At 35.3% G+C, this 18,488-nt stretch overlaps 1 protein-coding gene across 1 annotated transcript in view; it reads left to right on the top strand.

Annotated features, from left to right (window-relative positions):
- The window catches only part of CCDC34 (coiled-coil domain containing 34), a 20,701-nt gene extending 3,253 nt beyond the window's left edge, over nucleotides 1-17,448 (top strand). The window contains 5 exon segments of the mRNA XM_006109932.3: nucleotides 2,606-2,741; nucleotides 8,806-8,913; nucleotides 13,733-13,891; nucleotides 14,390-14,531; nucleotides 16,935-17,448. Of these exon segments, the coding sequence (XP_006109994.1) occupies nucleotides 2,606-2,741; nucleotides 8,806-8,913; nucleotides 13,733-13,891; nucleotides 14,390-14,531; nucleotides 16,935-17,149 (760 nt within the window). The 3' untranslated portion in view covers nucleotides 17,150-17,448.
- Nucleotides 17,449-18,488: the final 1,040 nt, after the last annotated feature.

Here is an 18,488-nt window from a genome sequence, read left to right as displayed (position 1 = left end):
GCAGTAAGATAATGAGCCTGGGTTGAATCTTGACGAGACAGTAGGAATTATCCATACTCCTCCTCCTACTTCTAAATGACATGTACCAAATGTTTACTGCATGCTTGAACTGTACTCGGTGTCTCATCTAGTAGTAATGCAGGGAGCCACTGTTACCTCCATTTTACAGATGAAAATGGAGGCTTAAAGAGGTTACAGAATTACGCTAGGAAGAAACAGAGATGCACCCCAAATGTTACTTCCATATCTCAGCCCTTACTTTGGCCATCTGTGGAGGTGGAAGAAAGGAATTTCAGAGTTTTAGGCAAAGCTGCAGAGCACACGAGCATGGCATATTCATTAATCTCCCTACGTTCAAACAAGACTGAAATGTAGAGTCTGGATCCACCATTGGTGAAAGAAGAGGCTGGAAGATAGGGGCCAATTCATGGGCGTCGGGAGTTTGAATTTCATCTTGTGGACAGAGGAGCCACTGAAGGACTTTGTGATGGGGAGTGACATGATAGAAGGATGTGTTTGAAGGATGAATCTGGCAACAGGGTGGAGAATGATTAGAAATGAAGGGAGAAAGACCAGTTATGTCCAGACAGTGGCTTGAGAAAATGGAAAGAATAGGAATAGACATAACTAGTGGTTATGTGGGTGTGGGAGATGGGGGCGAGCAGGAGGAGTCAGAGATCTGGGTTCCTGCCTTGGCCACCTGGGGAGGTAATGGTACCCTTCACTGAGGTAGGATTGTAAGAAGAGGAGTGCAGTTTTTCTTGGTGAGGAAGGGTAGTGGGTACATGTTAAAAGATGATTAGACTTGTTTTGGATTGATTGAGTTTGATATTGAAGTGGAGCTGTCTATCAGATGGTTGGAAATAAAGGCCTGGAGCTCAGGAGAAAGACCTGGTCTGGAATAACTGTTTCGCACATCATCAGCACTTAGAGATAGTTGAGACTATGGGAGCTGATGAGGTAGTTCTATAAGACTGAGAAGGAAAGGTACATAGAAGAAGTAAACAACACATCTAGTATCTCTTTTCCCCTAGAATAAAAATTCCATCCTATTGAGAAATAGCAGCAGAACAAAACAAGTAAGCTGAAGCTGTGAAGTAGAAAAGTTGTTCACTGCAGTGGGTTAGGCCAGTGGTCGGCAAACTCATTAGTCAACAGAGCCAATTATCAACAGTACAACGATTGAAATTTCTTTTGAGAGCCAAATTTTTTAAACTTAAACTATATAGGTAGGTACATTGTTATTAACTTAATTAGGGTACTCCTAAGGCTTAGGGAGAGCCACACTCGAGGGGCCAAAGAGCCGCATGTGGCGCGTGAGCCGCAGTTTGCCGACCACGGGGTTAGGCAATTGGCTGCCTGAAGTTGGAATGAAGAGCTGAGTCTATAATCTAGTATCTAGAGCTGCCTTGGGTTCTGAGTGAACTTTCTTTCTCTGGGTGCTGACCAGCTTTTCCTGTTTTAGGAAGCTTGTGTATTTGGCCAGAACCCTGTGTTTTGTATTTAGTTGCGTACTTAGAGTTTTTCCCCTATCCTCTTCTTTTCAGCTTGAGTAAGTAGTTACTTTTCCCCAGACCCAGAAAAGACAGTCTGAGAGAGGTACATGGTGAGCTTGGTAGGAGGTAACCACACTGTGGAGAGTCATACACACACCCTGTCTGAGAACTGGCAAAAGGGAATCAACCAAAATGCTAAAGAATACAACGGCCATATACTGTTATGTAACTTTTTATTTAAAAGCAATTTTATATTTAGAGAAAAATTGAGCATTTACAGAATTTCTGTTCACCCTTCACCCATAATCCCTAATTGTTAACACATTTGCTTTATATATACACTAGAGGCCCAGTGCATGAAATTCATGCATGGGTAGGGTCCCTAAACCTGGCCGGAAATCAGGGCCAATCAGGTTCCCCCCCTCCCCGCCTCCTCGCCTCCTTCCCTAGCTCCCTCAGCGCCCCGCCCCCCCCCCTCCCCCGCTGCTGGTTACCCACCACGTTCTGCGCTGCCCCCTGGTAGTCACCCGTCATAGCGAGCCATTGAACTTCCGGTCTCCCGGTCAAACTCCTGAGGGGACACTTTGCATCTTAGCCATATATATATATATATATATATGTATATATATATATATATATATGGCTAATTATATATATTATATATATATTATATATATTTATATATATATAATTTGTATATATATGTATTTGTTTTTCTTAGGTATTTAAGGGAGAAGACGGGAAATGTCTGCTTAAGGATCTGATTAGGATCATGTGTTGTAATTAGTTGTCCAGATATAAGAGTTTTAAGAAAAAGATACTGTCATTGAGGCAGATGGACTGGGTGTGTTTTATCGCAATAGATTTTTAAAATACTGTGATTTTAGAAGATGAAGGCATTCAAAAGCAGTTTATGGATAAACGAATTTAAATATTGGAGTTCCTTTTTGTGATTTTTCAAATGTATATATGTAATTCATATATATTTACTTATAAAAATTACAGTATTGTCAATAGATTATTAAATTCTACTTTTACTGTACAGCTAAGTGATTTTGACTGTTAAGCCAAAGAGTACAAGTGCTGTAGTGTCCTCTCTTTTGCAATAGGGTGGTTGAATCCAAAGATAACCAAGAAGAACAGAAACAGGTGTGCTTACCAGAGAGCAGCCTGACACCATGGGAAGTGTGGTTTGTTGGCAAAGAAAAAGAAGAGCGTGGCCGCCTGCAACAGAAAGCTCTAGAGGTAAAATTAGACAGTATTCTCTTCATTTAATCCATGAGCTCAAAAAGTAGAGCTGCTGTTGCAATTAAAATGTTAATATTATCCCTCAAAACAAAGTGTTTGCATTTGTTGGTGTCAATAACTCGTATTGTAGAATTAATACATGGTCATTATAAGAACATTTGGAAAATAGAGCTAAGCATAATTTAAAAAATTAAAATTTTCTCTAATCTCACTACCTGAAGATAACCACTGTTAACATTAAGGTATATAGCTTTCCAGATTTTCTTCCATATAATTTAAAAAATAAATATGTGCAAGTGTATATATACAGATACATACAATGGAGTTTCACCATATCTACATTTAACTGAAGTAAATTCAACTGTATATACTTGGTAAAATTTTTAGGAAAGGAGATAAAAATTGAAATAGAGATAAGGATCTACCCACATGTTACTCAGAGCTTGTGCCCTAGAGTGAGTTTGTGCTGAGCGATTGGAATCTGCTGGGCTTGCGGAGGTTTTCAGCTTCTCTGTGCTTCCCTGCCTTGCTTGTGGATATTTCTGTATTTGTGATTTTCTATCTGAACTCTCACCTCCAAGCTGAAATAATAGTTTGAGCTACATTTTCACATGAATCCCTCATTCTTTGAACTCTTACTATTTGCTCTTTAGAACCTAGCAGCCAAATATATTTGGATAATTTGGTATTTTCCATATCTGGACTCATTATCTAAATTCTCCCTTTCCCATCACAGAAAACAAGTAGATTTGAGTGGTGAGGGATACTTCTCCTTTTTAATGAACTAGGAGCAAACTCTTTTGTAACGTGCTTTTTTCTACTGGTTACATTTATTAGTATATTTCAATATCATTAAATATTTCTACAATGTCATTTTTATTTTTTTATTTTTTATTTATTTTTTACAATGTCATTTTTAAATGGCTGGCTAAGATTATTACAATATATTTAAAATGTATTGAATATATATTAGGATATAGTTAATGGATTCACTATTGTTGGATATTTAAGTTTATTAGTAATCATGTTGTCATAAAAATTCTTAGAACTAAAACTTCGCCCTCCATGATCTTCCTTGGAATAAATTTTCCACATCAGTTTTGAAACTCAGGAGGCTTGGCATGATTTAAATGATTGTAGAAACCAATACCTTCTGCTCTTTCCCTATTCATGATACTTTGTATTCTAAACTACAGATTTATGCCTGGAAAAGTGCACAGTAATATTTGTTTCCTCTTAGAAGGCCACAAAGTCTGAGAAAGACCCTGTGGTTTGATGTAAGGCAGGCTTATTTAAATTTATGCTTCATTCAATTTTCTTATCTGTACAATAAGGATAAAGTAATATGTGTCACAGAATTTTTGTGAGGATTAAATGAGACAAAGTATAAAAATGGCTGGTGTTATTTTATTGTTATTGATATTATTATTATTCACAGCCTCACTAAAGCTTTTTCACTTATTTTCAGCATTAATTTGTATTATTGAGACCACAGACCCTCCATTACTTAGTTCAGTAGTTTTCAAAATATTTGTTCATGGTGAGAAATCTACTTCACTTCATGTCACACACACATACATATTTGAAACAATATCTTAATTTTTGCAAAACCTGGTAGCCTATTATATTCTTGAAAAAAAATTTTTTTTTTTTTACTGATTTTTAGAGAGAGAGGAAAGAAGAGAGAGGGAGAGAAACATTGATGTGAGAGCAAAACATCCATCAAGCCTGCAATCCAGGCATGTGCACTGACCGGGAATCAACCAGGAACCTTTCAGTATATAGAACAACACTCAATCAACTGAGCCACATCTGCCAAGGCCTTATTTTGGGGTTGTTTTAAAGGCCTGTTATAACCCATTCAATTGGTTTTAGAGTCAGTTTGGAAAACACTGCTCTAGTGAGTCAGTGGTAAAGTGGAGTTTAGTTTATGATATTTATGTTTATCTCTAGCCTCATTAGAAGTCACTTGTTACATTAGGAAAAGGAGTCTCCCTGGCCGGTGTGGCGCAGTGGTTGAGCGTCAATCCATGAACCAAAAGTTCACTGGTTCAATTCCCAGTCAGGGGGCGTGGAAGAGGCAGCCAATTGATGTTTCTCTCTCATGGATGTTTCTCTCTCTCTATTACTTTCCCTTCCTCTCTCATTAAAATCAATAAAAACATATTTAACAAAAAAGAACCTGAAGGTCATTTTTAGAGTCAGCATACAGTAAAAGAAATGAAATTCATAAGGGAGCCTGGGCTTTGGGGTCACACAGAACAAGGCTGAAATTTTAGCCTTGCCATTCTAACTCTGTGGCCTTCAGAAAATTACTTAACTTCTCTGAGCCTCATTCTCTTCATCTGTAAGCCAAATGTTAGAGAGTCAATAGTAGAGTGTTTAAAAGTGTAAATTCTTGAGCCGTCCTTGGATTCAAAACTTGGACCTTGGGCAAATTCTTACCATCTCTTTCCACCTAGATTTCTTTACCAGTGAAAGGGGAAAAACAGTTTTTACTTGATTGTGTTATGAGGACTCCGTGAACATCAAGGAATGGCCTACTACACAGGAAGCATTCAGTAAAAGTTAGTTGTTATTTTGTGTTAAAGGAGATAATAAACTACTGAAGATTTGTTTTGAGAGCAGACTAAAATAATGAATATAAAATCCCTACCACAGTGATTAAGCATGTATGAGTATAATTGGTTGAAAGATGAGAAAACCTTTTCATGTATTTAGTAATGGCATTTCTTATATCTTATAACATCTACATCATTACTTAGCTCTAAAGCAATTAAAATATTTTAGCATGATTCTTATTGTATCAGTCATGCCAGTAATATAACTTATGGGCCAACTCCTCACTTTCTTACAAGCTTATTTTGAGCTATTGTGGTATTCATGTTCTTTTCATGCCTTTCTCTTTGTTTTATTTTGTAAGTTATGCTTTCCTTATTTTTTGTTCTTATTTAGTGCTTTCTCTAATTTGTTTATAAATTATATCATTAAAAGTACAGTTTGTATAAGGAACAATTCATCTCAGATCCCTGTTAAACATGAGGGCCAGAAAGTAACTTTGCCAAGGTTTTTAGTTAGTGGCTAAGATGGGATTGGATCCTAGTTTTTGACTTCCAATTTAGTGTTTTTTCCACAATACTAAGATGTATTTTAGAAATAAATGGGTCAGACTTAGTATTTAATTTTGAATTTACCCTGGCTTTCTTATTGTTTTTCTTAATAACTTAAAGGAAAATTTAAAGGATAGTTGGTTATTAAAAAGAACATACCTTCTCGTATATTTGATTTCAGTAACAGACATTTAGATTTGTTTCAGACATCTCTATAAGATTGAGTTAAGAAATTATTTTAACCCATCAAAATTACCCACTTACAAAGTTTAAAAAATTTTAAACTTTGTTAAGATGATAAATATGATAAATGTTGAATATCAGTATTATGAAAAACTAACATTGGTTTTGTAGATCATCTAAATTTTATTTAAATTTTTATTACATAAAAAAATTCTTTTAACAGACTGCCCTGAATTCTCTATGGCCTTTGTTAATTCTAATTTTTAACATTTGCTTTAGCATTTTAGTACAATCTGTTCTAAATTATAGAAATCGTCTAGTTTGTGAATAATCCGAGGGCTTTTCCCCAGTTTGCCTTTGGCCATTTCATTCATCAGCCCTTAGTGAATAGGGCGGGACACAGTTTTTTTGAAACTCAAAACTGTTAGTTTTTGTGATTGTTACCTTCAGTGGTAAACTCCGGTCTTTGAAAGTTGACAAAAGCTATTGAAATAAAAATGCTGTTTAGGATCCTCTTTGCATTTTGGTTTTCTATAATCAAGCGTTTACTCTGTGGGAAAATAGCTGTAATCCTGTTGCAATTCAGTGGTGTACCAGAAGACGACCTAGGGCCTTGACAGAGAAGGCTCCAGCCATGTCCAGAGGAGGCTTGCTTGGTGGGGACAGATGGAGGCATTCGGGGTGGGAATGCTGGGAGCGAGGAGCGGAAGGGAGCATACTGTCTCCGAATGTGATGTGTATTGGCGGGGTGGGGGGGGGGGGGGCAAAGTACTTGAGCAGACATCCTGAGATCAGAGCACTGTCTGGGTCTGGGGTAGTATTTTCTACAAACTTTTTGACCCTTCCTTTATCTTTAACTCTTATGTCAACATTAACTAAAATTTGTGAGCCATAAAATAGGAACACAAAGTCTGATTTTTCTTTCTGATTTTTGAGTTTACTTTTATGAAGAATCTTAAAAGGGTACATAAATATAATCAATCACTCTTTACTTGTATATTTAAATGATTACTTTTCTTGAAAATAAAATAAAATTGAGGACTATATAGGGAAATTTGGATATATGATTGTTAGGTCTGTTTATAGCCTGTCATACACACACACACACACACGTACATACATACATACAGACAGACAGACATACATACATGTTTTCCCCCTTTTTATTTCCTGGCTCAAGTTCAGTCATTTCCCTTACAACTCATATACTGTGACAATCTCCTAGTCAGTCTCCCTCAGAATAGTTCTGACCCTTGTTTTTAACCTTTATCATTGAGTTCTAAGTCATCCATTTGCCATGTATTCTGGCTTCATAGTGTTCAGTTTACTCTCTTGTCTCAAAAGACCTTTTCCCACCTAGTTACCACACACTAGCCCATCACCCCCAATCTCTCTTTTGTAGTCAAGTCAATTCCTCTGTTCCTCTTATGGTGCTCATATTTGACCACTCTGGTCTACAATGTTTCTCTTCTCCTCTTCCCTTCCGTTCTTTTCCCTTTTCTAAACTTAATACATAATGTAGCACTCAATTCTTGTATGTATATAGGAGATTAGTTCAAAGACTTCTGGAATTTCATCCCTGTGTCTCAGTGCATGCTATCTTTATAGTAGGCACGCAATAAAAAAAAGTATTAAGTGAATAATCAAGGTATAGCAGCTGCAGAGGTAATGAAGAATGTTTTTAAAACCAAGATGGCTGTTTTACTCTGGAGGCTGTCGGGAGTATGATGTTTAAAAGTTGGAAAAGAGTGAGGGCAATTCCTTTCTATGCAGTGGAATTATAGGATGCTGGGGCATGGAAGACAGGTTTCCTGTGCATCAGTTGTTCTAAAGTGCAAACCATATTTTCTTGGTGTCAAGTTTTATCTTCATGTCATGTAACACACTGGAACTGTCCGAGAGTTGTAGACTTGTCCTTTCCACTCCCACTCATGCTCAGGTAGATAGGTCTTTGGGAAAGGGAGGGAGGGAGGGAGGAGTGAGGTCCAGTGTAAGATACATAAAAGTATCTGATTATTAGTATCTAAGGAGAGAGAAGAAAAATAACTAATAATTATGGTAGTAGAGTCCTAGGAGTCTAGTTTGAACAACATTCTCAACTAATGCAGTAATTTAACTGATGAGTGACAGACTGGTGGCACTGAGCTTGTAGTTTTATTTGGCCATACCTTCCACATTCTTTCTTCGGAGGAAATGCCCAAACGTGTAGATTCCAGTGACAGCAAGGCCTATGGGATATGAATGTGGTTTTGTGTTACACTTCGGCAGCTATAAAATGAGTGAGGAAAAACCTTGATTTTTTTTTTTCCTAAAGAAAATGGAATGCCTTCTGTATGACTGAATTAAAATTTTAAATTTAGGGATTATTTAATTCCTATTCTTTATCTTCCTCAAGAATCTGGAAGCTTTTTATAACTGTAAAAAAAGTTGCAATTCCCTTGAGCTTCTGCCAAGAGTGTACAGTGATGCCAAAATTTATGTGTGGGAAAGTTGATTTCAATGAGGGTAATTTAGCTGAAGTTTAGTCTAAGAAACTAGTGTTTTGCTGCCAAGCAATTATTTGCATTTCTAAAAAATGACTTATACTTTTTACCAATGTTTTCTTTTCATCATAGACTAGTTACTTAAGTAAGTTATTGTTACTAATGGTGTATTTTCTATAAAGGAAACTATGTCCTTGTTTAATTTGGTTAACCTCAGCCTTTTAAAAAATATGTGATTTGAGTACTTATATTATAAGTTGCCTTTTGTTTGAATAAAATTCACAGGAATTAACTCAACAGCTAGAAAAAATAAAAGAAAGGGAAGAACGTGAAAAAAGAAAGATAATTGCTGAAGAAAAACACAAGGAATGGGTTCAGAAAAAGAATGAACAGGTGAGGAGAAAAATTGCACACATACATCCTGACATCTCTTTTGCTAAGTGTTCTTTCTATGACTCCTCATTGCCGAGGTTTTTTCTTATTTTCTCTTAGATTCTTTCTTCTCTGACCTGATTTTTTTCTTACCCTCGAACATTTATGAAGTTTCTGTCTTCTGCCCTTTGCTCTCTGCTTCTCTCCCTTTTCCCGCATGTGGCCTCCAGGTAATCATGAAGTCTGTACCTCTAACACCTGACCTCCTGGGGTCTTGGATTTCCGACTATATGGTTGGTTCCACCTCTGAGCCTGAAAATCTAAAACAATCCATTTTTGCCCATTCTCCTTGGATAGAACCATTCTCCTAACTGCTCAATTACTGCTATTAGTATTGCTGTCACCTGGGCATAATCAGAATTCTGTCATTTGTCGTCATCCCTTCCTTTCCTTTACAGTCACTCCTGTTGTGATCTCTTCCAGTCCAGTCTGGTCTCATTACATCATTCAACTTGTGTTGTTTGTTTGTTTATTTTCCCATATTGGAATGTAAGCTCCATACGATTTTTCTAGCCTGGCCAGTTAACGACCTTCTCCTCTCTGCCCTTGGTGCCATGTCTTCTTCTGCCTGTAGGTTTTTTTTTAATTTGTTTGTTTGTTTGTTTTATAGCAAAGGTAGAAATTTATTGAAGAACAAGTACAAACTCCCACGTGGGGAGGGGGAAAGAGTCCCCCTGCCTGTGGTTTCCTTATTCTATGCTGCCGATTCTTACTGGTGTTCATTTGGGAGTATACCCAGGATTCGCATAGCCAATCTTCTTGGAGTATTAGTTTTACTGGAAAATTTTGAGAGGAAAAAAATTTTTTTTTGGTAAAGCAAGCACAGATACTTAATGGAAAAGAACCTAAGTTTCATATGATTTTTAAGATACACAATAGATTTCAGAGAACTTTTGAGCTTTGGACTGTACTGTCCAGGCCCCAGGGATGTGTTCATGAGAAATGCTAAGCACATTTTCTTCTGTTTCTCACTTCATTTTTTTATATTTTATCAGCTTGGAATCTCATTATATCCTCCACCTTACCTTTCCCTTCATTATCCAACTCAAAGCATTTCCTCTTATAGGAAGCATTCGCTGATCACATGCTAGAAACTCTTTCCTTCCTGAATCCTGTTCACATTTATCACTTTGTCAGGTATACCTTGTATTATTATATATTTTATTGCTATTTTGTATTGTGTACATATCTTCATTTTCTTTGTAATTTTAAGAATTAAGGGTAGAATTAATGTTTATATTTTTAATTCATCACAATATCTAATATAATGCTTTATAATACAGTAGACTTGTTGGAATGAATAAATGAACAAATGAATGAATGGTATTATCTTTTAATTTTAATACATTCTTGTATTGGATCACAAGTTAAAAATTTTGTAAATACTTGTCAGTTTGTTATCTTGTGAATATGTAGAATGATACTGCTTTTTAAATTATAATACAATTTTAAGAATATAGTTAAATATTTAAATTGTAGGGCAAAGTTTTAAATTTTTAATCCTAAATTTTTGTCCTTAAATATTGTTATAAAGCCCAGTGATATTAGTAGAGTACCTACTAAATCATTTAAGCAATTTGAAGATGACGTAGCTTTCTTCCTCCAGGTATAGTAAGAAGGAAATTGGCTAGACATATGTGTGTTTTAGCCATAAATGTATTTGTTCTTTACTTCAGAAGTGTATCTTGATTATAATTAATTTAGCATCATTCCATAATACAACAAGAAAGAGTTCCTTATGAATCAATGCCAAAATCAAAACAAGTCTATATGACCATTACCAGGCTTTGGGTGATACTTTTTTGAAATAACTGAAAAATAAAAGAGTTTTACGTGTATACAATAATAGCATGCTCTCTCCTCTAAAAGCTTCTCTTATCTTCTAACTCCATTAAGCTCATTTTACCATGCCAATCAAACATAGTTGTTGTTTGTCTAAGAATGTAAGATACTGCTGAGAGATGATATATTCTCTGTGTTAATTAGTGGCAGTAGATCTAATCCAATTATTTGAGAAAAATTTTTTCTTCTGGAGGAAAATGGCATGCCCTGACATCAATCACTAATTATTGAAAGCAGGATTCCACAAGGTTGGGAATAGTTCACAAAAGAACCCTGAGAAATTGAGTTTACTTATTCTGCAGAAGTCTTGTGCATGTTAAGAAATAACTGATTACTCAAATTTCTTTTTCCTTTAAAACCTATCAGATTTCTTATTTCAGTCTTAGTTACATTTACCTCTGTTTGTAAAGACTGCTCTCCTGGTTCTTCTCTTTCTGTCTGGCATCTAGCTTTTTCCTCCTCTGTTTACATTTCATGGTGTGTGGTCCTCCGCTGCCTCCAGCCTCATTCACATTTTAGCTGGATCTGTGGCCTTATTTTCTCTAAGTCATTTCACTGTGTTCTATCAAAAAACCAGACAAAAGGGATTTATGTATCCATTAGCAAAGCTAGTTTCTTATACTATGACTGTAAATTGTTAAATCTGTTTCAAATAAATGGCTTATCTCATCTGGTACTCTCGCATTTATGTTGCCATACTAATTTGTTCTTTCAGATTTGTTTTTTGCAGTATGTTATCGCATATTTTGTATAAGGGTCTTTACCTTCCTTGTTTCAAAAGTTATGTAAAAGTGAAATTATTTTTAATTTTCTAAAACATGAAACTGATTTTTTTAATGTAAAAAATTAAATTAACTTGGGTCAACAAAGCGTATGATTGGTAACACTGTTATCTGTGTACCTTCATGCATTCTACACTTTTACTATGTGCCAGGTACTATTGAAGGAACCAGAGTAGGAATTCAGAAACCTTAGCCAGTTGTTTTGTTAGTTTCCTTCAGTTTCAAGAGCAAAGGTTCTCGCAGGGCACCATCTTTACAGAGGGAAGATTTATTGTTGTGCTCTGTGTGGAATAGAACTGGAATGCCAGAAAAGCTGAAGCCTCTTAGTGGCTGTCTCTCTCTCAGCACCTCCCTGCGTGCAGGCTCTGCTCTCCTTGTGCTAACTGAAGGTATTCCATTCTCTCTCCTCTAGTTTAATCCTATGGAGAGCCTGTCTGGTGTGTTAAAATCAACTTCTTTGAGCTATAATTTATGTACAATAAAATATACCGATTTGAAGTTTGACAAACATGTTCCCGTATAACCAGCAGCACAGTCAAGACACTGGACATTTCCATCACTCAGTGGTTCTCAACCTTCCTAATGCCACGACCCTTTAATACAGTTCCTCATGTTGTGGTGACCCCCAACCATAAAATTATTTTCGTTGCTACTTCATAACTGTAATTTTGCTACTGTTATGAATCGTAATGTAAATATCTGATATACTATATGTGTTTTCCGATGGTCGTGACCCACAGGTTGAGAACCGCTGACTCAGATAGTTCCCTTGTGCCTCTTTGTGTTTGGCTCCTGCTCCCTACCCCCAACCAGCCCCAGCTCCAAGGAAGCCATTAGTCTGCTTTCTGTCCCTGCAGATTAGATTTGCCTGTTCTAGAATTTTATATAAATGGGATCATAGAAGGTATACTCTTTTGTTTTTAAAATTCCCTATTCTATGTATTAAGATCATTCCTTTTTATTGCTGAGTAGTATTCTACTCTATGGAATACCACAAATAGTTTATCCATTCACTAGTTGATGTACAATTGGTTTGTTTCTGGTTTGAGGTATTATGAATAAAATTCTATGACAACTTATGTGCAAGTCTTTTTGTAGACATTTGTTTTCATTTATCTTGGGTAAATGCCTAGGAACTGAATTGCTGGGTTGTGTGGTAAGTATGTGTTTAACTTTATAAGAAATTGCCAAACTGTTTTTTAAAGTGCTTGTATCATTTTACATTCCCACCGCTATTGTATGAAAATCCCAATTGCATCACATCCTTGCCAAACATTACATTGTCAGTCTGTTTCATTTTAAATCATTTCAGTCAATATGCAGTGGTACGTCATTGTCATTTAATTTTCACTTCCCTGAGATCCAATGATATTTAGCATCTTTTTATAAGCTTATTTATTGTGTTAGCCTACTAGGGCTGCCATAACAAAACACCACAGGCTGAGTATGAAACAACAGAAATTTATTTCCTTAGAGTTTGTGGTAAAAAGCAGCCATAGACAATAAATACGTAAATAAATGGGTGTAGCCACATTTCAATAAAACTTTATTTAAAAATATAGGTGATAGGTCACAGATGGACCATATTTGGCCTTCAGGCCATAGTTTGCTAACTTCTGGTCTTACATAGAATTACATAGCCAAAGATTTGTCTGTATGTGCCCCTATAGCAATATTTAATGGGCCAAATGTTATTTGTTCTCTGTAACTCACTAATGGTGAAGATTAATCCAAGTATTCATATTGTCAAACTGTCCAAGAATGTGTACATTTGTGGCTCCGATTTTAGAGGGTAAACATCCATTAAAAAACAAACATTCAGGGCAATCTAACAGGTTGTAATTTCTGTTCACTAATTTATTCAAATCTTTATTGAGCATGTACTGTTTACTCAGCACTATCTCAAGCTCTGAGTATACTTTGGTGAATAAGATCTTTATTACTGCCATAATGAATCTTACAGCTGAGTTGGTAAACTAAAATTGACCAGGTAATTGCAGGTATGTTATGTATTTTCACAAGTCATGTTGTGGCAATACTATGTTACCACCAATTTTAAGAAATAACACAAATTTAGATTACTGTAAATAACACTCCATCCTCATATGAGAATAATTACAAACATTCCAATTAAAATTCCTTTACTTTTACTTAAGAAAAGGAAAGAAAGGGAACAAAAAGTTAATAAAGAAATGGAAGCAAAAGCAGCAAAGGAACTGGAGAAAGAGCATTTGCAAGAAAAAGCAAAAGAAAAATATCAAGAATGGTTAAAGAAAAAAAATGCTGAAGAATGTGAGAAGAAGAAGAAAGAAAAGGTATTTAAAGTAACCAGTTAGAATATATTACTTTGGTGTTTATATGTATTGTATAAAAAGTTTCTAATAGAAAATTGGCACTATCTTAGCATAAAATAAATACATGAAGCTATCCCTACTTATTATACTATGCTTATGCTTCAGAAATGATTATGCGTTTGTGGTTTTCTTAGGTTGAGAAATGTTAATAAGTCTGTTGATATTTTTTCAGTTAGGTTCAAACTTTTTATCATTGTTAATGCTAAATTTTGGTGGTGCTTTTATTACATTATTGTAAATTACTATTCTATTTTAAAACAGCAAATTGCTTTTTTCTTCTTGGGTTTGATGTCTTCATACCATATCCCTGATCATGTTTAATTTTGCTCTCAAATTAGAGAAATATGATTTATTATTTATCATCACTATGCCATTGGGGTGGGAAGCTGCTGGGGGAAAGTCAGTACAATGTTTAGTTACAGAATATCCCTGGAGATTCTTTGGTCTTGTCATTTTAAGGAAAAAGAAAAACAACGTCAAGCTGAATTACAGGAAAAGAAAGAAATAGCAGAAAGAAAGTTTAAGGAATGGTTGGAAAATTCAAAAAATAAACCTCGTCCAGCTGCAAAAAGCTATGGTTATGCCAATGGAAAACTTACAGGTTGGTTTTTATGTTATGTGGCTTACATAAATATGACTTGCAGAAGTAAATATTATACATTATGTTTTCTCTTGACAGAAATAGAAATGTGTAAAAATCATTTTTCTTTCAAATCACTATTTTCTGGAAGATTATATTATAATACACCATGTTCCTGTGGAATACTACAAATTTATTGTCATTCTCTATAAATTAGATATATTTAACAGGCAATAGTTGCAAAACTGCAGAGTGAAAAAGAAGGATCTCTTGCCCTTTGAGACAGCATGGAGGGACCTGGAGAGTATTGTGCTAAGTGAAATAAGCCAGTCTGAGAAAGACAAGTATCACATGATCTCACTCATATGTAGAATCTAGTGAACAAAGTAAATTGATGAACAAAATAGATCCAGAAACATAGGAGCATGGAACAGACTATTGAATCTCAGAGGGGAAGGGTGGGGGTAGATGGGAAGAGATTAATTAAAGAATTTATATGCATATATGCATTACCCATGGACACAGACAATAGTGTGGTGAAGACCTGGGGCGGGGGGCAGGTGCGGACTAGAAGGGGTTAATGAGGGGAAAAGGGAGACATATGTAATATTTTCAACAATAAATTTTTAAAAAACAAGTTACATTTTCATATGTTTTTTGGATTATAAAGCCTTAAACGGGACATTTTTAAGGGGTGATTTTTCCTCCCCTCTTCTAACCCTTTTTGAGGAGAGCTCCCAATGCTTTGACACATTCCTTCTGCAGGTGGAGTACTAGGCAGCACATGAAGCAGACTCAGAACCGGTTGGCCTTCAGGCTGGTCTGATTACAAATGGTGGTGCATGTTTTTCTTTGTGCTTCATGTTGGAAGCTCATACCTTGCTGACAGCTGCCTTCACTTGTTTAAGTGATTTATTATTAAAAATACCCCCATTCTGTTTTGTTCACACAATAGAACATATTCCAGACTTTGTTTTGACCATCTTGGTGAAGTGTGTGTTGACATATCTATGCAGGCAGAGTGGGTTGCCAGTGTCTGAATGACACATTCCTGCTGTCAGGATTGGGCCTCTCCTACATGTCACAGAGGTCATCCGCTACAGCTACTGAGCATGATCTGCTCCACGTTTTTTCTTTCTCCTTGAAAAAAATGCACTAAGCAGTGGTTTTAACCAAACTATTGGGCAGTTAAGATAAAACTTTAGGAGGGAATATACATATTGACTAGAAGTGAATTGTTAAAATAATGGATTATTTATTTTTGCTTTTAATGAGTTTTATTCTAATAAGCATCATATTTGTCTGTAAATGCCCTTAAGTCTCTATTCTTAATGCCCATATCATTTTTATAAATTATGAAATAAAGGAATTTATGTGCATATGGTGACTGCAGGATTTGAATCTGATTAACAAAATGTTCCTCCTCCAGAATTACTAGATAGGGGACATCACTTCCTATACATCCTACCAATAGCACATTCCGTAATTAATAATAAAAATTACAGTGATACTATGAAATCTTAATAATTTGAGTGGCAGAGATTTATGTATTTATTGTTAATCCTTACCTGAGAATATTTCTTTATATATATATATATTTTATTGATTTTTTTTTTTTTACAGAGAGGAAGGGAGAGGGATAGAGAGTTTGAAACATCAATGAGAGAGAAACATCGATCAGCTGCCTCCTGCACACCTCCCACTGGGGATGTGCCCGCAACCAAAGTACATGCCCTTGACCAGAATCGAACCCAGGACCCCTCAGTCCGCAGGCCGACGCTCTATCCACTGAGCCAAACCAGTCAGGGCAGATATTTTCTTTATTGATCTTTAGAGAGAGTGGAAGGGAGGGGGGGAGACAGAGAGAGAAACATTGATGTGAAAAAAGGGCCGGAATTGAACCCGGAGTCCCTTCAGTCCGTGGGTCAATGCTCTAACCACTGAGAAACTGGCTAGGGCCACAGTGATTTAGAATTTCAGTGATTCTAAATAAGAATCTGACTCAGTTTAGCTACATATGCAGTGTAAATTAGTTTTCTGTAAACTTTAGTGTCTAGTTAGGAGAAACTAGTATAGTCAGTGATTTTCCAGATTCAGTAGAAAAATGAAGATTTTGTTCAATTTAAGGGTTCTAAACTTAAAATCTTAGTAAAATTTTTATATAGATTTTAACATTAACATTTCTTTGGACTCTTAGAATTATCATTTACATATTTATTTATACTGCAATATTTACTGTATTTGGAAAGTCACTTGCTTGAAAGTATTCAAAAGTTCATTTTAATTGAGTCAAATTGATTTATCAATGATATTTTTGCCCTTTTGATATTTTAACATTTTTCTAGGAATTTAAAAATAACTAGTTTCTTTGATCTCAAGTTTTTTTTCTTGTTTTGTTTTGTTCTGATTTTTTAATAATTTTAGGTTTTTACAATGGAAATTCTTATCCAGAACCAGCCTTCTATAATCCAATTCCATGGAAACCAATTCATGTGCCTCCCCCCAAAGAAGCCAAGGATCTATCTGGAAAAAAGACTAAAAGGCCTGTGATAAGTCAGCCACAAAGATCTTCATCTCTGGTAATTCATAAAGCCAGAAACAATCTGTGCCTTGGAACTCTGTGCAGAATACAAAGATAGTAGATGTGGGAAATGGCATGCTTTTACCTGTAGATATTTAATTTTAAAATCAGAAGTTTTTTTACTGCTCAGTTGGTAGTTCAACATTTGATGTGATTATTGACAAGTTCAAATTTTTGCATTTATATATGGAGTCCTTAGAATTTATTAAGGAAGATATTTTATACATTTCCATGTTTTTAAATGCTTCAAGATTGATCTTGGCATATTGTTTTGAAGGATAAGTGACTGACTAACAATTGTGTTTGTATTTAGCTTGGATTAAAACCACTGTGATACCTAAATAAATAAATAAATAAAAGCACTGTGATACCAATAAAGCCAACAGTTTTTCTTGTGTTCTTTCGTATTGTATGTTGTTTGTTTGTGTTTGTGCTTATAAACATAGTAAGATTAAGATTAAATCATTCGAACAAGCACTTCTAAAGGGGTGCTCAAGATAACTCAGAAGAATGTAAGTGTTAGAATCTTACAGTAATCAAAAATAGTCTTGTTTGATGGCTTTTCTCTATGTAAATATTTTTAAATAACTGAAGGCAGTTTTATAATAAACAAATGAGGGTTAGGATTTTGAAAGGAAATTTAAAAATATAATTTTTTCCTCTGGATCTTAATTAGTAATCTTGAGACACTAATAATATGCTATACTTTGTACAAATATATACTATGATTAGTTAGGTTTTTAATTTTAAAATTAGGATTATCAATACATTGTATTTTTTGGGGTTTTTTTTTGCGTGGGGGTGGGGGTGAGAGGGCGGGGCCTCAATACATTGTATTTTAATATTCAATGTTAAGTGATATTTTACTGAAGTTGAGATCACAGATCTTATTAATAAATGTTAAGCATAATAGTTCAAAGGATTACTAAAATATCACTGAGCACTTTTATTAAATTTTAAAGATCTATATCTTTTTTAGGGGATCATCAGGAAATGAACATTTGTTGTGGCAATATAAATCAGTAAGTTCATTTAAAAGTGACTATAATATATTTTATGTTTCTGCTATTTTAGTCATTTGCCAAGTTTGTTATGATTAACCTGCAGTGGTGTTGATCATTGCAAGAAAACAGCAATAGGATCTTTGATGGGTATTCATGTCATCAGAAATCTAGGAAAATTCTAAGCAGAGAACAAGCAGTTTGTTGAACCAAAATAGCAGAGAGATTTAGAGAGGTGACCATTTTTCTCAGAACCTCTTAGCTACAATGAAACTTACAGATGGTCATTCTACTTGACTAAATTCACCTATATAGAAAGAATGAAGAATTTGCCAGGGCAGCAAAAAACTTGTGTTAAAAACATAGTGTGCGTAGGCCTGAATTCCTGGGGTTTTA

This window comes from Myotis lucifugus, unplaced genomic scaffold (assembly GCF_000147115.1).
Source record: "Myotis lucifugus unplaced genomic scaffold, Myoluc2.0 scaffold_92, whole genome shotgun sequence".
In the NCBI taxonomy this organism is placed as follows: Eukaryota; Metazoa; Chordata; class Mammalia; order Chiroptera; family Vespertilionidae; genus Myotis; species Myotis lucifugus.
This window is presented reverse-complemented; position numbering and strand designations above follow the sequence as displayed.